Source organism: Kogia breviceps, chromosome 7, assembly GCF_026419965.1.
Source record: "Kogia breviceps isolate mKogBre1 chromosome 7, mKogBre1 haplotype 1, whole genome shotgun sequence".
NCBI lineage: Eukaryota > Metazoa > Chordata > Mammalia > Artiodactyla > Physeteridae > Kogia > Kogia breviceps.
Genome location: NC_081316.1, coordinates 57952841 through 57975970, shown reverse-complemented (window position 1 = coordinate 57975970; position 23130 = coordinate 57952841). Strand labels below are relative to the sequence as shown.

The 23130-nt window shown below is 42.4% G+C and overlaps 1 protein-coding gene across 6 annotated transcripts in view; it reads right to left on the bottom strand.

Annotated features, from left to right (window-relative positions):
* PRCP (prolylcarboxypeptidase) overlaps positions 1–23124 on the bottom strand; it is a 69084-nt gene extending 45960 nt beyond the window's left edge. The window contains exons 1-3 of one of the 6 annotated variants that reach the window (XM_067038409.1): positions 23069–23109; positions 21918–21975; positions 21387–21573 (exon numbers count right to left, since the gene is read on the bottom strand). In XM_067038409.1, the coding sequence (XP_066894510.1) occupies positions 21387–21554 (168 nt within the window). In that variant the 5' untranslated portion in view covers positions 21555–21573; positions 21918–21975; positions 23069–23109. Of the gene's footprint in view, positions 1–21386; positions 21574–21917; positions 21976–22969 lie in introns of all 6 variants that reach the window. The other 5 variants (XM_067038407.1, XM_067038406.1, XM_067038405.1 and 2 more) reach the window with 5 other exon arrangements.
* Positions 23125–23130: the final 6 nt, after the last annotated feature.

Sequence of the window (23130 nt, the reverse complement as noted above, 5' to 3'; positions counted from 1 at the left end):
TTCACCAAGGAAGTGATATCTGAGGTGAACTCTGAAGAGTAACAAGAATTTTTTCAAGTACAGAAAAGCATGTCAAGCAAAGGCAGCATAAGGAACTCTGCAGAACAAGTATATTGAGGAACTGTTGCTGTTTGTGGCAGAAGTTATATAGTTCATGAGAAGAGATGGGAGATGAGATTAGATTCACCAGGCTGCCACCTGATGTACACAGGAAAATCTCCCTATAAAGAGAAACCCAACTGAAATCTGAGATTGCCTCTCTAAACCAACAGTGAATGAAATAGGTACGCTAGAAATAGAGCCTTAATGAGGCAAAGACTTTCATCTGTTGTGTCCACTGCTAAGTCCCCAGCGACTAGAATAATGTCTGGCACACAGTAGAAGATCAATGACTATACACAGAATAAATGCATGCATGCATACATCCTAGTTCTGCAGTTGGTATTAAAACAAACCCAACACAGCTTCAGAGAACAGCATGACTCAAAGCAGTGAGAATGGAAATCAAAGTTTGCAAGATCAAGTTTGTGAGGATTCATTTATTGCACGGGTCTGTTACTGGCTTTGGAAGTGCTGCAGAATGCTGTAGTCAGATGTGCCTTTTGCCCAGTGACAAATCACATGCCTGAGGAAGAACCCAAGCATAAAACCTAAACCCGACTCATAAGAGTTTAGCTTTATCCAGGCTGCTGAGGAACCAGGAACTGCATGCCCACTGCTGGGAGGAGAAACAGGAAGATAAATACCTACAAATTAATATAGACAAAAGGCCAGCATCTAGGTGGAGGGGCAGGGGAAGGACTAATCAGCATTTTACTGAAGTATATAACCTAAAAGGTCATGTATGACCTTGTGACAGGGTTATAGTCACAGTTTTTAGGGCTGTAAAGGACTTAAACCTGTGGCTCTCTGGCAGTGCACAGTTATTTAACCTGAATGACAGCTTCTTGTAAAATGTATATTATACTGGATCATTCAGCAGTATACTAGTGTTCAGTATACCCAAATGTGCTGCAAAATGTCAATTTGATCAATGTGTAAGATACGCTTTTCCACAAAGAGTTTTATGAAGAAGAAAGAAACATGGTAGAGGTATAATGCCCAAAGGCAAAAAGTGATTAGAGAGAATAGTTGAGACTATAGGTGAGAGGGGGATTAGTGATGCTGGGAGATTCTGAGGAGACAGGAGAAAATGGGGTCAAGACACAGATGGAGGGATTTCATTTGGACAGGAGGAACCCCTCCTCCGTTGGGAAACAGATGGGTGCAGAAGGAACTACATCTCTAGGTGGAAAAGGAGAACACTGACGGGGTTCTGGCTAAAACACTTCTCATACAACAACTAAGTTTTTTAATCAGTGAAGTAGGGGGCAAGGCTATCTACTAAAAGAGAGTAAAAGGGCATAGTGTGGCAATGATTTGAAGATAGAGGTGAAAGTGCAGCATGGAAGAAGGAACTGATACTCAGGCCTTCATAAGATCCCTGAGTTTAGAGACTAAATTTGCAGGTACAACAATCTACCTAGTTGTGGGTTTGCTTCAACAGACATCCACGACCCAGGATAGAAGTAGAGAAGTTTAATGGCTGGATAAAACTAGGATAGGAATTTCATAAAGAGGCTGTGGCAGAAAACAGGAGGCAAGGGAGTTGAGGTCATCCCTGATGTCCATGCATCCCCAAAGCCATGAGGTCCTCTCCATCACAGGCAAATGCTGCCGAAATCTGCTTGCTGAATAGCAAGGGAATCTAAACTATGTTATATTTATTCCATTTTTAAAAGTGAAAAATCTTGCCAGAACTCATATACAGTAATCCCCCCACATCCATGGTGGGAACATTCCAAGACCCCCAGCAGATGCCACAAACTGTAGGTAGTGCTGAACCCTATACGGTCAACAAACCCAATATAGTCAGCTCTCCATATTCTTACCCGTATATTTGGCTGCAGAACCTACAGATACAGAGAGCCAACTGTATTATGCCATTGTATGGCACGATATATAAGGGCCTTAAGCATCCGTGGATATTGGTATCCACGGAGGGGTCCTGGAACCAATTCCCTGTGTGTACAAAGGGAACATATTCTATGTTTTTTCCCATGCTAACAGATGGGTAGCATATACAGCATGGATATGCTAGACATAGGGATGATTCAGGTCCTGGCAGGACAGAGCAGAAGGTATGAGATTGCATCACACTACTCAGAACAGCACACAATTTAAAACTTATGAATTGTTTATTCTGGAATTTTCCATTCAGTATATTTGGACCAAGGTTGACTGAAGGTAACTGAAACTGTGGAAAGGAAAACCACAGATGAGGGGGACAAACTAATGTTTTTCTTCCTTTATGATGGAAAAGACGGAGGCTGGCATCTGGTAAAAGGTAAAATGATAAAGACCCCCACACCCACCCCCCAAAAGGCAAAACCATACTTCTCAAGTACAGGATACAGACCTGTGTATGTATGTAATATACAATCCAATCTTCCGTATTCCTCCTCCTCTGAAGGGATGGTCCTCCTGCAGAGGGCTGTGATGACTTCCCAAATCTACTCTTCTTCCTGAGCAAAACCCCAGTTCTTACCCATATAACATGACTTCTAAAATCTTCACAACCCCATTCACATCCTAGTTCAATTATCTTCCCTTTCATGGATGGTATGCCCAGAATTGAGCACAATGCATGAAATGTGGTCTAATGAAGTGCCTTGCTCACCAATGGCTAGAAATAAATAACTAGTGAGTATGTTTATAGATACAGCTCCACTAATGCAGCCTACTTTAAATTGAGAGTCAGGGAAGGTGTACTGGGTTGAATAATGTCTCCCCAAAAATTCATGTTCTTCCCAGGACCTCAGGAAGTGACTTTATCTGGAAATAGGGTCATTACAAATATAATTAATTAAGATGAGGTCGTGTTGGAATAGGGTTAGCCCTTAGTCCAATATAACTGGTGTCCTTATAAGAAGAGAAGAAACACAGAGACAGATACAGAGAGAAGGCCATGTGAAGACACAGATATACAAAAGAAAGACAGTCACGTGATAACAGAAGATGACACTGGAATTATGCAGCTGCAAGCCACTAAGGATTGCCAGCAACTACCAGAAACTAAGAGAGAGATGGAAGAGATTCTCCCTAAGAGGAACCAATCACACCAACTCCTTGATTTTGAACTTCTGGCCTCCAAAACTGTTAGAAAATAAATTTCTGTTGTTTTAAGCCTCCCAGTTTGTGGTACTTTGTTACAACAGTCCTAAGAAACTAGCATAGATGGCCTCTCCATGGAGGTGGCACTGGGGGTAAAGCCTGAAGAAGCCAGCCAGGGGAAGAACTCCAGAAAGAAGGAACAGAAAATACAAAGGCTCAGAGACTTGGCATGTTGTAAAAACAGAAAGGAGACCACAGTGTCTGGAACATGGTGAACAAGGGGAAGCATTGTGGTATGGGATGAGGCTCAGGACCAGGTAGGCCACAGTAGGGAGTTTAACACAAAGAGCAGTGAGAAAGCCTTAAAGAGCTGTAGGAGTGGGCTTCCCTGGTGGTGCAGTGGTTGAGAGTCCACCTGCCGATGCAGGGGACGCGGGCTCGTGCCCTGGTCCGGGAAAATCCCACATGCCGCAAAGCAGCTGCTCCCGTGAGCCATGGCCGTGAGCCATGGCCGCTGAGCCTGCGCGTCCGGAGCCTGTGCTCCGCAACAGGAGAGGCCACAACAGTAAGAGGCTCGCATACGGCAAAAAAAAAGAAAAACGGCTGTAGGAGTTATTCTGATCTATGTTTTAAAGAGATCGCTCTGGCTGCTCTATGGAGATTGGCCTGGAGAATGAGATGATAAAGAAAGGGAGAAGAGTAAACAAAAGGCTACTGAAAGGTCCAGGTAAGAGATCATGGCAAGACTGATAAATAAGCCAGGTTTCTTCAGTCACTATATATATGATATATATAACATCATATACCACTTTCTAAAATCGTAATACACCCAGGAAAGATCACAATGAAAAAAGACCCAATGTATGACATCAGTAGTATTTGCATAACAGCAATCAACAAAAGGAAGTCTTTTGAATAGCTATAACCACCACTATTGTCCTTTAATAACTGATTCTGCACTGACCCTGACTCTGGACATTCTAAATAGCAAGAGCCCCACTAAAATGGTGAAAGAGTTCCAAGGCCATCAGGCTCCCAGTAGCATTTAATGGACGTGAACAAAGCAGATTTTACTTCTACCCTTTTCATCCAGAAACTATTTAAAGAAATTATACAACGTGAGAATGTAACTGTTCTCAAACCTGATGGTCTCTGTTCCTCTCTGGTGTGACAAAAGACATCAGGGACCACAATCTTTACCTGGTTACCTCTGTCAAATCAATAAACTACATTTTTAAAAAGTAGTATATACAAAGAAGATACTACTACACAATGCTAAAATGCATCTCTTCCTCCCCCACAAAGGACCTTCTGTGAATCATACTGTGAGAACCGCTGAAACAGAAAACTTACAGCATTCTCTCTTTAGAGATTGCTTTAAAGAAATAATTTTTTATTACACTAATACATGACTTTCAAGGCTTTTAGCATTCCAAAAAATTAAACTTTACAAAATGCCCACATGAAGATCATACACAAAAGGATGCAACTGAAGAAAGTAGCAGCCTGAGCTTTTTCCTTCTGGGGAACTCCAACATCCAATTTTCAGTCCTGGTTTCACTATAAAGTGGCCTCTAGAGACTCTTAATCATCATCTTAAAAATACACTCTATAGACTACTCATTGTTTTCAGCATTCATCCGGTCTGAATGATAAGGGCGCTGTAAGAAAGATAAAGGAAGGGAAAAGGATATCCTCAGCTGAAACCAAAAAGCTGGGAATAATAGCAGCAAGTTCAAACAGGACCAAGTTGCTCCTTGATTACTTTCAGGTGCTTTTGCCATTAGGCCACAGTCCTGATAGCAACTGCCCAGAGCTAATAGGATATATAGATAAATGACAGTCAGTGTTTACAGTCATTCATTCATTTAACAAGTATTTCTTGAGTGCCTACCAGGGGTTAGTGCTAGAGATATACAACAGTGAACAAGCTAGATATGGCCACTGCCCTCACATTGCTTATAGTCTAATGAAAGAAGCAGATAATAAACAAGCAAATACACAAATAAAGGAACACGTAGAGGGACTTCCCTGGTGGCTCAGTGGTTAAGAATCCACCTGGCAATGCAAGGGACTTGGGTTCAATCCCTGGTCCAGGAAGGTCCCACATGCCACGGAGCAACTAAGCCCAGGCACCACAACTACTGAGTCTGCGCTCCAGAGACCACAAGCCACAACTAGTGAGCCTGCAAGCCACAACTACTGATGCCCACGCGCCACAACTACTGAAGCCCGTGTGTTCTGGGGCCCGCGTGCCGCAACCACTGAAGCCTGCATGCCTAGAGCCAGTGCTCTGCAACAAGAGAAGCCACCGCAATGAGAAGCCCTTGCACCGCAATGAAGAGTAGCCCCTGCTCACCACAACTAGAGAAAGCCTGTGTGCAGCAATGAAGACCCAACACAGACAAAATAAATAAAATAAAAAATAAAATAAAATAAAATAAATTTTAAAAAGAAGAAACACTTAGAAACTGTAATTGTGCAGATTTGACTCTGACAGAGAATAACAGAAATAGACCTAATTTTAATAGGGTGATCAGAGAAGGGGTCTCAGAACAGGCAATAGTTCATTAAGCCTTTAATCTCCAAAGCCTTCTAGTTAGGTATGTCAACTGTGTGAAAAGGGGATTCTATTCAATGCCACTTCTTCCACAAACCATTCCTTGGTCTTCCTGCCTTCTTTGTGCTTCCATGGTAATTTCAGCTCTATTATAGTGCTTTTCAAATGTAGCCTTTGCACTGTATTTACCTATTTACACATGTTGTACACCTGCTATACTATTATAAACCCTAGACTAAAGTAACCCTATATAGGATGCTAGAATCTATTGATCAAAACCATGTGTACTATTCCCACCTGCCCTGTGAATAATGTAAGGCCTGCACTAAGGGCTAAATGTACATTCTCTCATTTGTTCGTCACAGGAACCCTATGAAGTGAAGAGGCTGCATTTTTTCCACCATGCCATACTGCCTCCCCTTTCTTGTTCATGTCTGAATCCCCACAGCACAAAGTACAATGGGCACAGGACTTGCTCCATCAATGACTGCTGAGCTGAATTGAGCAGAAAAAGTGAGAAGTGTGATGTGATGATACCAGGAGAACAAGTAACCCAGGCTGGACTTGGGCTATACCAGTTAACTCTACTCCAGGCCCTTGGGGCCACCAGTGAGGCTCTGTTAGCTTTCTATCAGGTGTGTTAGCCTCAGGAAATGTGAAGAGATCCTAAAATTACCAAGTTAAAATCCTACTCAACTGTGAAAGAGTAGAAGAGTGGCAAACAGAGGTGACCATGATTAATATTGATTCTCCTTAGCAAGGACAAGGCCCTTTCATACCCCATCACTTCCTGAGTGCCTACTGCATATGTCTGGCTATACTGGATACAACGATAAAAAGCACAGTCTTTGCTCTCAAAGAAGACACAGTCTAGTGGAAACAAGTGAGTAAAGAAACTATTTCTACACAAGGGATGCACATTATGCACAGGATGCTTGTTATGGCAGCCAAGAGGAGACACAACCCAACTAACTGCTGGTACAGGAGCCTAGAGAAGAGGCAAACTCAGAGAAGCTGACAATGCCTGTGCTGGGACCCTGCCCACCTCTTTTCCAACCTCATCTTCTGCCACTTGCCCCTCTCATAATTCAGAAATCATTTGGATATAATATGCTTTCTCACATCTTCAAAATTCAGAAATCATCTGGATATAACATGCTTTTTCATATCATCTGGATATAATATGCTGCACACAGATTTACCCCTTCCTGGAATGTCCTCCTCCCTCACGTCGTTACAGAAAACTCCTACTTCACCCTCCATCCATCCAGGTGTTCACTCGAGCACTGTCTCCTCTGTAAAGCCTTCCATGACAACCCCAGGCCCAGAGGAAAGTGCTTCTTATCCAGTGGAAAAACCCCTGCTTTGTAGTCTGGCAATCCTGAGTTGAAATGCTGATTGTACCACTTTCCAGTGAGGTAGATTCCAGCAAATATTTTCACATCTATGAACCTCAGTTGCCTCATTTCTAAAAGGGGCTACTAATATCTTCCTGACAAGGTTGCCAGGATTCAAGTATGTATACAAATCCCTGACCACAGTAAAGGCTCAAAATTTATTGAATTATAGCAAATAACCCCTAAGGATTGATGGCCATCAATAATTTTATTTTTTGTATTAAAAAAATACACAAAAGTACATTACAACCATATGGATATTTTTACAACATTTAACATGTGACCCTGGGGGTCACATGACCCCCACATGACCCTGGGGGACCTAAAAAGCAATTTGACAATGCATTTTCCCCAGGTATAATTCTGTCTTTACTAAGGCAGTAAAAATCATGCAAGATAGCCTTTACATAAAGGACCTTCTACAAGAGAAAAGAGCTGCCAGAAAGTATATAACCAAGAAAAGCTTTGCCTCAAAGGCTCATTTCATTTAAAAAAGAAAAGAAGGAAGGGAGGAAAGAAAGGAAGGGAAGGAAAATATCAGTGGAAAAGAAACAGCACATTCTTAGGAAAATTATTCAGCGGTAAGAATTACAGTCTGTCAACACTACTTACTGTAGGATATCCCCTCCCTTGGGACTTCCCTGGAGGTCCAGTGGTTAAGACTCCACATTCCCAATGCAGGGGGCCCAGGTTTGATCCCTGGTCAGGGAACTAGATCCCACCTAGATCCCACATGCTGCAACTAAGACCTGGCACAGCCAAATAAATAAATAAATAAATGTTAAAATATATATATATATATATATCCCCTTCCTTTAAAACTATAGGGCTTCCCTGGTGGCGCAGCGGTTGGGAGTCCGCCTGCCGATGCAGGGGACGCAGGTTCGTGCCCCAGTTCGGGAAGATCCCACATGCCGTGGAGCGGCTGGGCCCATGAGCCATGGCCACTGGGCCTGCATATCCGGAGCCTGTGCTCCACAACAGGAGAGGCCACAGCAGTGAGAGGCCCGCGTACTGAAAAAACAACAACAACAACAACAACTATAATTCAAGAAGCCTACAATGAAAAGGTAGTTACCACCATTTGTAAGTGATGGTGTTTTCATCTCATAGCATAGTACCTCTTAGAGTTCCCCATTTTAAAAAGTCTTTTTTGTTCATTCCCAAAATGGATGAGTATTAAACAAGAAATAAATCTTCTCCCTTGGGCTTCCCTGGTGGCGCAGTGGTTGAGAATCCGCCTGCCGATGCAGGAGACACGGGTTCGTGCCCTGGTCCGGGAAGATCCCACATGCCGCGGAGCAACTAAGCCCGTGAGCCATGGCCGCTAGGCCTGCGCGTCCGGAGCCTGTGCTCCGCAACGGGAGAGGCCACAACAGTGAGAGGCCCGCGTACCGCAAAAAAAAAAAAAAAAAAAAAAATCTTCTCCCTTACAGTATCCTGCTTTTGCTCCTTAGTATTTAGAAATACAATCCAAGTCAGGAAACCTCAATTACAAGCCCTGCTATTATGCAAGCACATAAACACTAAGGAAGAAAACAAGTAAAGAGGAAATGAATGTATGTTATTCCCACCTGCCCCTGTGAAAGGAAAAACCCTTGAAAGGAATGATTTAACTACCAAAGGAAAAATCTGTAAGACTACTAAGGGATACCCAAGTCCCCAAGTCCCTTCTTCCCCAAACAGAATCATCTTCCTACAGTAGGAACAGTTTTCACCGTGCAGGTCTCTCTCCTCTGAACTCTCATGCTATAAACCTCTCCTGCAATACTTTACACTCACCCTTAGTAAAGATTTTTGCTTCCAGGACTTAACCTCTCCATTACAGGAGAAAGATTCATCTTTGTAAGGTCCATCTAGTCTAGATTAGTGTTTTATAAAATGGAGGTTGTGACCCATTAGTGGGTTATAAACTCAATTTAGTGGGTCACAGTCAGCATTTCTCTTTAACAAAATTGCACATTATTCAGCATACAGAATTATTCAGCATTATTCAGCATACAGAATCTATGTCTACCAAGAAATTTAAAAAATCTAATAGCCTGAATTTATTATGCTCCTATGGGTGTATTAATTCTAAGGCTTTTCTACTTGAGGGATAGCTACCTATTAAATCACATTCCAAGATGTAATTATAATTCAGGCAACAAGAGCCATTTCACAAAGTAGAGCACAGTTAACAGCCAAATGAATGCTACAGACATTAAGTACTCGAGAAGCCCAGGGAAGGATAGCTCATGCTAGGCTAGGTCAGTTGAGGAAGGTTTCCCTGAGAAGTGAGGCTTAAGCAGGGCCCAGTAAGATCTGGATTGGAAAAGAGGAGAAGAGAAAAAAACACAGTGCCAGCTGGCCTGGACGGAGGCCTAAACAACAGAGGAACTCAAGAGGCTACTGTAGTAGTTTACTTTGGGCCTACACAAGGTAATAATTCTGGGAATGTAAAGGAAGGGGCAAAAACTAGGAAGGAATCATGGACAGTCTTCATGATTGATTGAATTTTTGGCATGAAGGTGAAGGTGAGGGAATCAAATGATTCTAAAGTTTCCTATTCTGGGTGACCAAGAAGAGAGTAGTGCCATTAACAGTAATGTGAAAAAAATCAAAGTCGTTTTAGAAGGGAGTCTCATGCAAAATGTAATAAAACATTAATATTTGTTATAAAAGTTTATCTTATTCTGAACGCTTATACCTCTGAGTTGTACCTAGGCAGCCATATGAGGAATACTAAGCAATATAAGTAGCATCCTATTCTTAAGGCACTCATTACCTGGAAGAACCAAGGCTTGACCACTCAGCCAGTTCTTAAATTAAAACAGTTCCATACCTGTTGGCAAATAATTATCTTAGCATCTTGAGTGACACTGTCCCCTTCTCTGTGCCTAACTTCCCAGCTGCCCCAGTCCCTTCTCCACACCTACAGACCTAAAGAACTAACCTACAGCACTGCAAGAGGCCTCAGCTCTATGACCAGTTTCTGCTTTGACTGGGCAGTGTCTATGCCACGTTGGTAGCACTAGGCAAAATATAATAAAAGCAAGTGTTAACAGCATTCAGAAGATGGAGTAATCACTTCAGGTTGGGCCAGTTATTCATTCAAACAGCTGTTGAGCACATACACTGAAGATACACTAATGGATGTGGTCCCAGCCCTCAGGCTGCTCACAGGCTAATGGGAACACAAACATATAAACAAATCATTGCAATCCAGAGTAGTAGCACAGAAGTATCTGTAGGGTGCAATGGGAGACACAAAGGGGATGAAGTCAATTACCCAGCCCATCAGAAAGAAGAAAAGCAGTCCCATAAAGTTTCACAGAGAAGGTGGTCCAAGACATGAGCAGCAAAGGATGAACAGGAGCGTGCCAAGCAGAGAAAGGAGAAAGACAAACCATTCCAAGCAGAGAGATACCAGCACTGTATAAACTGCATCTCAACATAGTGTGTACAAAACAATGAGATGACCAATGTGTAATGCATGGCACAAAGTGTCAATAATAAATAACAAATTTTAGAGATTTTTTTCCTAGCAGATTTATGTTTGTAAAGGTTGATCCTAAAATGTATTTCCATTGTCTAAGCCTACACTAGCTAAGCCAGGGATGGGGCAGTCAAGATATCCTGAGAGGCATGGATTCAGTCAGTCTGGAATTAAATGAAGTACATGGAATCTGCACGTCAACTAGAGTTGCCTGCACTTGTTAGATATGTGTAATCAAAGGTGAAGGAGGGACAGTAAATGGATTGGAGTATGAATTAGGAGCAAAAGACCAACAGAAGACCTCACTACTTTTCCAATTAACAAAAAAGGGCTTCCTAGAGGGAGACTTTTTTTTTTTTTTTTTTTTTTTTTTTGCGGTATGCGGGCCTCTCGCTGTTGTGGCCTCTCCCGTGGCGGAGCACAGGCTCCGGACGCCAGGCTCAGCGGCCATGGCTCACGGGCCCAGCCGCTCCGCGGTATGTGGGATCCTCCCGGACCGGGGCACGAACCCGTGTCCCCTGCATCTGCAGGCGGACTCTCAACCACTGCGCCACCAGGGAAGCCCGAGGGAGCCATTTTTTAACAGAAGGGAACAAGCGTGCATTAAAACAAGCCAGACACCTTGAAAATTGAAGTATTTAAAGAATAAAGCTTTGTAGGAAGACCAACAGAAAAAAGTGTACATATATATTTGCCTTGAGTGTGGAGTAGAGAAAGGTCACATGAAGAATAGAGACTACAGATAAATGACTATAAATTCAAATTAATAAAAGGATTTGGCTATGTTATAGAATTTGACTGCAAAAAGCCTTTCTGGAAATCTTTAAAAACCATGATCCATATTTTTTGGAAAGTAACTCCCCTAGCATCTCAGCCAACATCCATTTCACCATGGTAACACTCACATTCTTCAGAGATGGACCAAAGCACTGGGGGTATATAAGTAACAGCAATAGGCTCTTCTATATCTTGCCTAAGGTCGGATATTTGCATTTAATGTCTGCAATAAAACAGGTCATAATATGCAGTGTCATTCCATCAGCTCAGTGCCACATATACAGAGCTTGGTGCTGTGGCCTCCCAGATCCACAGATGAGTGAAACCCAAGATGGTTGCCTTTGAGGAGATCATAGAGAGATGCTCAGTAAATATGAATTCCCTTCTCTTTTAAAGTGTGGTCATTGGGCTTCCCTGGTGGCGCAGTGGTTGAGAATCCGCCTGCCGATGCAGGGGACACGGGTTCGTGCCCTGGGCCAGGAAGATCCCACATGCCGTGGAGCGGCTGGGCCTGTGAGCCATGGCTGCTGAGCCTACGTGTCCGGAGCCTGTGCTCCACAACGGGAGAGGCCACAATAGTGAGAGGACTGCATACCACAATAAAAAAATAAAAAATAAATAAATAAAGTGTGGTCATTTTCTAGATATTTATATAGTCTAGACTATATAAAAAGGCAAACAAAAATCCTGTTTTGGTCTGCACTGGCTGCACCAGTCATGGTCATTTAAAGCCAATTGTTCAAGAGAAGGAAGCATCCGACGCCAAGGAGAAGGGAGTCATCACCACTGCTTTCCAAAATTGTTGTATGAGCGGCTCCCTCAAAGGAAGAGGCCATCAGTGCTCAGGAAGTGACAGAGGTTTCCGACAGTTTTAAAGCACAGTGTCTGCAGTGTGACCCATGGTTCAAACTGCATAAAAATAAAAATTAACTGACAAATGATAACAAGTACTTCCTCACTTTCCTATCTGATGAATCAGCCATTGTTTGGGTTGCAGTTCCTTGTTTAAATTAGGTTATTAAATCACAATGATGCTGGCCAAACATGCTAGTCAGATGCTATCAGCAAAACTTATGAAAAATGCCAAAGTGTGTCAAGGCTTAAATATACACACACACAAAACACACACATGCTTTTACACTAATAAAATCTAACCAGTACCAAGGGCATCTTTCAAACACTTTGTTTTTTGTTTTCCTCCTGAAAACCACAAATGTTCTGTAATGTAGTGGAAAGAGAAGGGAATCTGAAGACAGATTTGAGTTTGAGTGCCAAATCTGCCATCTATTAGAGCTATCTGAACTTGAACAAGGTACTTCATGTCTTTGGGCTTGTTTTCTTACCTGTAAAATAAAAAATAATAATAATACTGATACTTAGCCCAGATGTGTCTTGTGATGATTCACTTGGATAATACATTCATGCAAGTGCCCAGCAAGGGCCAGCAGGAAGTGAGAGCTTGGTGTATTATTAATATATTTTTCAGTGTATTATTAGCATGCACCTCCCAAGTCTGAAACCACTTCTAAAAACACACACGAACATACACAATTTATGTGTTTAATATTGCCACTTAGAAGGAAGAAATTAATGTATGAAACCTTAGCAATTTGTTCTGAGTGTTCACTTAAAAAGCCATAACCTTGCAAAGTAAAATTTAAAATAAAATTTTTTTCAGCTCTTTTAGGTAATGACTTGGTGACAGTGAGAGCATCTTACACACCAAATATGTTGTGGTCTAGTATGGGATATGCTTTTGCTTTTGACTTTCTGTCCAGTTACCAGTAACCAGTGCTAGGACAGGGCAATACATTTTTGGTACACATTCATTGCTGTATAAATTACGTAGCTCTGAGGAAAGGCATATACTGCAGCAATGAAACATGGTGGCTTTGGATATGGCCAAAGCCATATCCAAATTTTAAATTTCTTTATAAATAAGATTATCTTATTTATAAAGAAATTTAAAATAATCTGTGATATCCCCTTCATCACTTCATATGCTGAAGATTATAAATCCATATCTCAAGAAACGACTTATTTCCTCTTAGGTGGCAAAACAATGGTTCAAATAGCCGGCCTTCTCATAAAACTGGTTAAAGAGATTAGCTTAAATTTTCAGTCTAATATCCTTTAAAACAATAACACTTTATTAAATAAACAGGAGCCTAGTACTATTATTCTAAACAGCATGTTTAAAGATGAGACCAATATCCAGACTTTTAAAGAAAACAAAATACATGGGTAGAGTTAACTAGACTTGACTCCGTAATCCAGGGACTGGGAGACTTTCAAAATCAGAGTGCCAAACAGTGATCTCTGTCCTTTGGAGTTACTGGGTAGGAGGGGGAGCATGCAAGGACCTCTGCAAGTGGAGTAGAAGATGAAGATATGGCAGGGACTAGTCCATGCAGCATAGATTAGGGACCTTTATACGAACTCTTATTAACTTATTCTAAGCCAAATTTTGTACATGGACTGCTGGGAAAGCTTAAAATGGAGGATTCACTAATGCATTTGTGGTAAATTGTATTAAGCACCAAGCTTAAGGGGACAAAGTTCCACAGTAGTGACCTCATTACTTTATTCCCCGTGGAGATTATTCCCCGTGGAGAGTGCCTTTTTGTGATCATCAATGGAGGTCTCTTAACATCCTTTACTCTAGAATGTACAAAGCCACCCAAAAATATGTCATAGTACATTTTGTCTCAGGTGTCATAGTCCCCTTCTGCTACTAACGTAGTTCCCATTCATTTTTTTAAATTAATTTTTATTGAAGTAGAGTTGATTTACAATGTTGTGTTAGTTTCTGCTGTACAGCAAAGTGAATCAGTTATACATACAAATATATCCACTCTTTTTAAAATTATTTTCCCATGTAGGTCATTACAGAGTATTGAAAAGAGTTCCCTGTGCTATACGGTAGGTCCTTATAGTTATCTATTTTATATATAGTAGTGTATATATGTTGATCCCAAACTTCCAATTTATCCCTCCCCCCTGTTCCCCCCCTGTAACCATAAGTTTGTTTTCTACATCTGTGACTCTATTTCTGATTTGTAAATAGGTTCATTTGTAACATTTTTTTTTAGATTCCACATATAAGCAATATCATATGGTATTTGTTTTTCTCTGACTTACTTGACTCAGGATGACAATCTCTAGGTCCATCCATCTTGCTGCAAATGACATTATTTCATTCTTTTTTATGGTTGAGTAATATTCCATTGTGTATATATACCACATATTTAACTATTCCTCTGTCGATGGACATTTAGGGTGCTTCCATATCTGGCCATTGTAAATAGTGCTGCAATGAACACTGGCGTGCATGTATCTTTTTGAATTATGGTTTTCTTTGGGTATATGCCCAGGAATGGGATTGCAGGATCATATGGTAGTTAGAGCTACCATATAATCCTACAATCCCATTCATTTAAATTCTTCTTTCCATAACACAAAACCAAAGCCAGAAGAAAGTTCTGTATTGTTAAAAACTCTGTTATGTTTCTTTTCACTCTCTGAAATCACCCAACTTGCTGTTAAAAAGAGAATTGAAACTCCTCTTATTTCTCAACTTTATTAATGTGTAATCTGGACTTCCTTAATATCATGTGACTTCCACAACTATTTCTAAATCAGACCATAACTTATAAAATCTTCTATCTATTCCAGAAATACAGCTATTACAGAGGCAACATGGAGTATGGGTTCTGATGACACCAAAGCTCAGTTTAAATCCTGGTGTTATCATTTATCAGCTATGTGATCATGAATAAAATTACTTCATCTCTGAACCCTCTATTCCTCTGTAAAAGAGATGTAGTACCTCCGTGCAGGGTTAGAGATAAGTATATGAAGAGCACATATGCAGTACCTGTCACAAGGTGAACATGTCGTACTATGGTGAATAGAGCAGTGCTCTGCCCCAGCACCAACTCAACACCAAGTTATGTTCTTAAAGTCAATGAAATCTTCAAAGAAGGAATACCCACAGAGTGTGTAAGTGGAAATAGTGACAACACTGACTTCACAGTGTTGATCGCCCACCTCTTGCCTCATCATCTCTGCCCCCTGTCCCAGTCTTACTGACCTTTCAATTCCTCCTACTCTTTCCTAAATTAGTATCTTGTACATGATACATCCTCTACCTGGACAGAAATCTCCATCACCTCCCTTCTCCTTGCCAACTCCTACTGAGCTTCCTGTCTCTGCTTTTAACACCATTGCTGACCAGAGGAAGCCCTGATACCCAAGACTTAGGACCGTACCGTAGATTCCACAGCAAACTACTTCCTTAAAACACACGTCACACTTGTAATTACTTGTCACTATCTTCTTTCCCACTAAACTGTAAGCTTCATAATGTACATTTTCGCTTTCCCCTTATCCCTAGTTACTGACACAGTATATGGCACATAGGGAGAGTTCAATAAATATTTGTTGAATGAATATATAACTGTGCTGCTTTACTCTATAAATGTTAGCTATCATAACTTCTATAATAGTTATACTTTCATACATATAAATTGTATCATATAACCAAACTGCAGGGCTGCTCTGGGAAAAGTTCCTAAAGAAATCTGACTTTAATAAATCTGCCTTTTCCTAACCCCACGTGGGCAGTCCTCACAATACAAGCAGCAAGAAAGAGATCAAGAGCCTGACAGAGACAGGGCAGCTGCTTCTCTCCAGTCACAGCACCGAAGGGCAACTTGGAACTAACTGACTCATACACAATAGACAGCAAGGATTTACAAATACACATAGTTAATTATCCTCTGTTTGCAAATGAAAAGCCAAAACCATAAAAAGTACTCCCTTTACTTTAGCTCTCTAATAAACAAAGGCAGTACACAGTCACCACAGAAGCAGCTTTTAAGGAGATATTGTGCCTGATACATTCATTCTTTACCCTTCCCCTAGCCCACATCCTCACACAAAGCAGAAAAAACAGGGAGGGGCTGCTGCACTCCCTCCCACAACTCCTTCTATGTAGATACTTTGGGAGAAGGGTCAGTACAGACAACCAGCTTCCAGATCATCCAAATAAGAGGAAGAGAATAAATAAGCCTGTTTTTATTTGCCTGGCTTCCTACCTCGTTCCCCCAAAGCCTTTTAGATAGTTGAGAATCAAGTTTCCACACTTTCCTACCCTATACATACACACCCCTTCCTTACCGCAATGTGCAGAGAAGCAGAAAAAGGGAAGGGGGGGAGATATAGATTCAAAAAACGTTTGTGCAGATGACACTCTAAGTAAAACAGTGTGCAGTATGCTGTAGAGGGGTATGGATCCTTCAAGACAGGCTTCCTGCTTTAAAAGGGGAACAAAAGGTTTTAACACAAGGCTAGAGTAAGTCACATGCCATGAGAGAAGTACAAAGAAAGATCTGACCAATCACACACTTTCTGGGCGATTAAGAAATGGCTCCTGGAGGAGGCAGTATCTGAGATGGGGCTTAAAAAATGCGCGGGGTTGATAAAGGAGGGAAGGGCCAGAGAGGCATTCCAGGCAAAGGGACAATGTGGGTTAAAGCATAGAAACAGGAAAGGAATGGGCATGTGTGGAGAACAGATTAGCAAACTGGAAAGGTGGGTTGGAGCCAAAGGGTGGAAGGCCTTGAACATACAGGATTTTGTTCTTAATAAAGCAAACAATCAGGAATCATTGCAGGTCCTGAGCAGAAGAGTGGTTTGACTGGAGGGGAGGTGATTAATGTGGCCCATGGGGACTGCAGTGGAGGGGGAACTGGAGGTTGCAAGGAAGGCCAGTCCAGTCCAAGAAGGCAGTAATGGAAGCTGCAACAAAGCATGAGGGCCATACAAGTGAAAATAACAGATATACTCTGAGAATGGATCAACCTAACTTGTTGTTGCAAAGAATATGGGAGAAGGAAGAGCCAAAAATACCTGACATTTCAAGCTTTAGGAACTTTATACTTTCTGCTCCCTCTCTGACCCAGCGTCCCTTCCTCAGGGAAACCTTCCTGAGATAAGCCTTTCCCATCTGCTGTACCCCATATTTATACATAGATATCACCTTGCTTATTTCCTTCAAGGCAATCATTACAATCGATAATTATCTTATTTATTTAATGTTTATTTGCTTATTATCTACTTCCTAACCAGAAAATAAGCTCCACATGAGCAGTCCAACTATTGTCTCAAGAACCATGCCTGGCATATATATAGTCCTCAATAATTTTTTTTAAATGATAATAGTGCGACCAGGAGAAAGTCATCACTTAACCAGATAAGTCTGGTTTTGAGTTAAAACTACAGATCCAAGTAGAACTATAAGGAGGCAGAATTAGTTAGTAACTAAAACGCAGTTGGTGCCTCAGTTTCTCCATCTATAAATTGGGGGTAGCAGTACCAAGACCTCGTGAGATCACTGTGAGAATTAATTAGCTAATATATGTAAAGTGTTTAGAACACTGCCTGGCAGTGTTCTAAACATAGTAAGAGCTCAATAAATATTTTCTATTATTACTATTATGATTATTCTTAGAGAAATATGTCAAAAGTGAGACAGAGACAGATCGATCTACAATTATGGCTTTGGGAATGATCTGCAAAGCAGCTGTGAGAGGAACCATGGGCTCCTATCTGTGAAAAGTACAGATAGGAGGGGTTGGAGACTTAGGGAAAATATATGCCTTGGTTCTACTTAGGTGGCCTGAAATCCTCCCCGTCTCTTTGAAACATGTACAATTCCTCTGGAAACCTTTCTTCTTTCCCGTCACCCTCTTCTCCCCTTTCTTTCAGAAAACCTTAGGTTGAAATGGGGTTATAAAGGGCCATTGTTCTTTTTTCCCTCTATCTCCACTCAAATGAGTTCTTCATCCTTGTTTCAGCTGTGTATGGAAGATAAGGATGTAAAATATTCAAGGAAAAAATGGCAAAGCAGCCATAGCCAGGCAACGAAAGAGAAACAAGAGTAGTCCGAGTGTTTACCCAGAGATGGGATGGTTATTTTGGATAAAAGAAATCAAATATGCCTACTAAATCAACAACATTTGAAGACTCTGAAAGAAGAGGAAATATAATTGGTAAAGAACCGAAGTAAAAGATGAAAAGAAAAATAAACAAAAAATGATTTGTGTCAATTAAATAATGGTAGACTTTGCTTTGGGTTTTCATTGGATAGTCATCCATTCACTCCCTCAACAAATATATATTTTGTACTTTATATTTTTATGGGCTCTTCTGGGTACTGGACAGTGCTATCTAGCTGAAGAGACATACAAAATAGTAAATGTGAAAAAAGACCAACTAAAGTCAAGAAAGTTGACATTTCAGCTGGGATAGAGGTATGAGTTTAACTAGCAGAGAAGAGGGATGGTATTTCAGACACAATTTCTGACACAGTCAACTTTAATTCTATGTTCTATGTTGCTAAAAGTATATGTGTACAGGGAAGGTGCAGGGAGGTGGGGGCCTATGGCAGGATATGAAGCTGAAAGACCAGCTGGGGTTATGAGATGAGGAACAATACCAAGGACTTGGCCCTTCATTCTGCAAGTAGTCAGTTATGAACGAGGGCTCAGCTTTTTTACCAAGACCATTCACGGAGCTTATATGCATATAAGGACAGCTGGGAAACGCTTCGTCAGCTGGATAGATATAACCGCAGATAAATAAAATTATTATAATGTTTGATGAAAATTAAACCTTGAATAAAAACTAAACCTTAGTTACAATAATAATTGCTTATTATTAAAAGGCATAAAAATATTTCATGTGCTCTAACTAAAAAAATTAAAGTTGAGTTTACACATACTTCTCAGTCCCAACTAAAAATCTATGGTCCAGAAAAGTTGGCCATTACTATAAAACCATTATTATGCAACAAATACATATGTGAAAGTTTTTCTCATAAAAATGAAATAAAACTCAATTGGAGTTGATGTAAAGAAAATTATTATGGTAATAAAACATTTGTAGAATCTGTGTCCTAAAATATGAACTAAATATAAGCCAGAGGGCAAAACATGGCTAAGGCCAGACCTTATAAATCACCAAAAATGGAAAAAGAACTGGCCTCAACTTATAAAGAGTGAAGTGGTCAATAAAGGAATCTACAATGAAGGAATATAAATTAGGACCTAAGAGATCATTCAGTCTCTTTCTACCCTTTCATTCCCTACCCCCCTTTTCTGCTGATGGTTCTCTCTCATCATTCCTAAAAGGATTGTAGAGATCTTCATTCCAATAGTTCCCCTTCAATGTAACTTTAATTATGGAACTCTGCAATATCCCAGTACATAAAACATAAAAACATAAAGTTCAGGCCGAAAGAGGTCAGGGAGAGAGGGGGTTCTGGGGTACCCTAACTAGGATTCCACTTGGGCCTTCCCCATCCCTTTGAGACAGCTCCATAAAGAGCCCTTAATTTTCCTCAGTAAAATGTGAAACACATTGGTCCTTGTCCAGACCTCTCAATTTACAAATGAGGAAGCTGTAGCCTAGAGAGTTGCCTAAGAAAAAAAACCCCTGTTTCCTAGTATTCCCACTAAAACTAGAATGCTTTCTCTTCCTCATAATCTCTAAATTTCTGGGTTAAAAACAATTTCTTATAAATTATTCTGTAAGTTCACGCCATCCCTCTATCTCAAATTCCTATTCAAAATTCATAGGTCAGTAACCATGAATTTAATAAGTGCCTACTTGAGGCCAGATACTCTGCTAGGGACATGTGATCTGCTCTCATTTAACCAACACCAAATCCCCTGGAGATCTAGAAATTGGGCACAGAGAAGTACTTGAAACTTCCCAAGGTCACAGAGGTAGTAGATTGGAATCCTGGTCTATTTGACTCCTAAAGCCAAACCTCAGACTCTTGCACTTCGAATCCCAACCTTTCCCAAATCTTTGCCTATCTTTTCACAGGCTCCCAGAAAAACAGAACTGTAAGGGATCCTGTCATTTCACACAGGATGTACTTCTTCATCCAGGTTTCTCAGGGAATACCTACCTCATGCTTCAGCCAAGCACAAAGGCATTATGCCTACCTTAAACCCCTAAACTCAGGCTTCAGAACTATAGAGATGCTCACCCCCACCCACCTCCCCAAATCATGAGAGACTCCTACAACTTCCTTTACAAGCGTGAGCTACATATATGTTCAGTTTCACGGAGAATAGGGAAGGTTAAAAACTCTTAATAAAAGGTCTACAGGGGGCTGCCCTGGTGGCGCAGTAGTTGAGAATCCGCCTGCCAAGGCAGGGAACACGGGTTCGAGCCCTGGTCCAGGAAGATTCCACATGGCGCAGAGCAACTAAGCCCGCGCGCCACAACTACTGTTCCTGCGAGCTAGACCCACGAGCCACAACTACTGAGCCCGCGTGCCACAACTACTGAAGCCTGCGCACCTAGAGCCCGTGCTCTGCAACAAGAGAAGCCACCGCAATGAGAAGCCCGCGCACCGCAACAAAGAGTAGCCCCCGCTCGCCACCACTAGAGAGAGCCCGCGTGCAGCAACGAAGACTCAACTCAGCCAAAAATAAAATTAATTATTTAAAAAAAAATTTTTTTTAAGGCCTACAAAATCACCTCTGAGCTGAACATGAGACAACAGGCTGGCATTTTAGGTTGAATAAATATTAGATATTATCTAATAAGATATTGGAAGTTTGAATTTAGGGGCTGCTTTGGGACAAAGGATGACTGTCACCTTGAAGTAGGTGCCAGAGTTGGGATTAAATAATTTGAATTTGGCGGGAGGCCAAAGGAATTTTCATTAGGGCAGCCTCTGGGAGCAGAAGGTGTTGCAGTCACTGCTGTGGCCAATCACAGAAGACAGTGTAGAGCCAGGACTGATAATAAATTATGGGTAATGGGAGGACAGAATGTAAACGGACTGGGGACTTGGGGCCACCATCTGTAAAGTGTAAGCCAAAGTTCGGACAAGTCCTAGGCATTAGGGGTCCGAAATTTCGGGTGAGCTCCGGTGCCTGGGAACCACGAAGTCACTCCTCGCCACCCGCTCCGCCACCCCAAACCCCTTCCCCCTTACCTTCTGTTGGATGTAGTGAATCGAGTACTTCATGGCAACAGCGGGGCGGGATCTGAAGCTGGTTGACAAGTGCAGGCTGCTGAGGGCCCTCAGGGCCGGCGGTACGGGTGTGGCGGCCCCAGGAGTCAGGAAAGCCAGGAGCAGGAGCAGGAGGGAACGACGCCCCATGGCTCAGGCGGGCTGGCTGCTGCAGTGAGGGTAAAAAGGAGACAGGCAGATGCGCGCAGCCCGAGCCGGGCCCGCCCGCAGCTCCGCCCGCGGCAGACAGGCTCCTCCTCCCCGGGGGAAACCCAAAGCCGCCCCGCCCCTCAGCAACTCCGCTCAAACCCGGGTCGCCCAAGCCATACCGACCCCGTCCCCGTCCCCGAGGGTGGCGCCAGATATTACTTCTCTCTTGTACCATCTCCTCTTTAGAGTGCACCTTTATTCCGGTCGCACTCTAATTCCATTGCCACATCCTCGTCCTCCGCAAATTCCATATAATAGTAATAATATCAATAATAGTACAGCCAACTAAAAATTGGTACTTGCCATCAGCCTCTACAAGGATTAAGTCACTAGCCACTTCAGCCTTGACCTTCAACACACCCTAAAAGGAGTTCAGGGTGGAGATCAGGAATGAGGCACTCTGTGCTCTGGGAAAAACTGGCAGAACAGGCCTTTCAGATATAGTTTCAGGAGATTTTATGAGCCCAAATTCTTGCATCTTCTCATATCCAGAAAAGCACTAAAATCATCAATGGTGACATCTGCTCCTTGTGACCAGCAGCTAGCCTCTGCCAAAATAGTGTGCTTGACTGCACATACCCCCTTTCACTAAAATCATATGTAACATTGACCTTCCCCGCTACCTCTTTGGAGCAGCTCCGCAGAGCTATCTGAGATGCTGTCTCTCGGGCTCTAGTTCTCATTTTGTCCCCAATAAAAGTTAACTCACAACTCTCAGGGTGTGCTTTTTTTTTCCCCCAGTGGGCAGTACCATGACAATTTATTGATGGTTTACTACAGCACTAGGCTTAGTGACACACCATCTCATCTAACTCAACCATCCCACCTATTTTGTGGGTCCTGTATGTTTGTTATTCCCATTTATAGCTGAGGAAACTGAGGCTCGAGAGGTGCTGGGACTTGCACTAGGTCAGTAAGGAGTTGGTGGAGCACTGGCTTCGCAGACGGCTGGGTGTGGCTCCTTTGCACCCCACCTCCATGATGTCAGCCTAATCACCTCCTATGGTACTCTGTCGGTGGGTCACCCCAAACCTCCGTATAGCCCACACAGGCCATCCCTCACCGTCAACGGAAGTCGCCCGGGAATCCCACTAGATCCCGGGCCCTTCTTCCACGTTACGCCCCCTTTCTTCTTCCGGCAACCCGCAGCCGCTTCAAGCCCCGCCTTCCCCCTCCCCCTTGTCCCCCGGCAGTGCCATCCCAAGCCGGCAGAGGCCCCTTTTGTCTTCGCGGCTCCCCCCAGCACCCACGTCCGCTTCTCCTTCCAGCCAGCCCGCTAAACCCCGGTCCGAAGGGCGCTCCCGCCCACTCCCACCCTTTCCTGGGGTCCCTACGCCCAGCTGGCTCAACGCTACCCGAAAATCAACTTTACAGACTGTACTAGTGCTCCACCAGTCGGCAAAGAACCTTCGTCAAACACTGTCTGACAAAAACAGTCACCCGCAAAGGCTCACAGGTTGTGCTAAATCTCCACCATCGGCGGCTCCTTCTGATTGGCTCTGAGGAAGACCAGCCA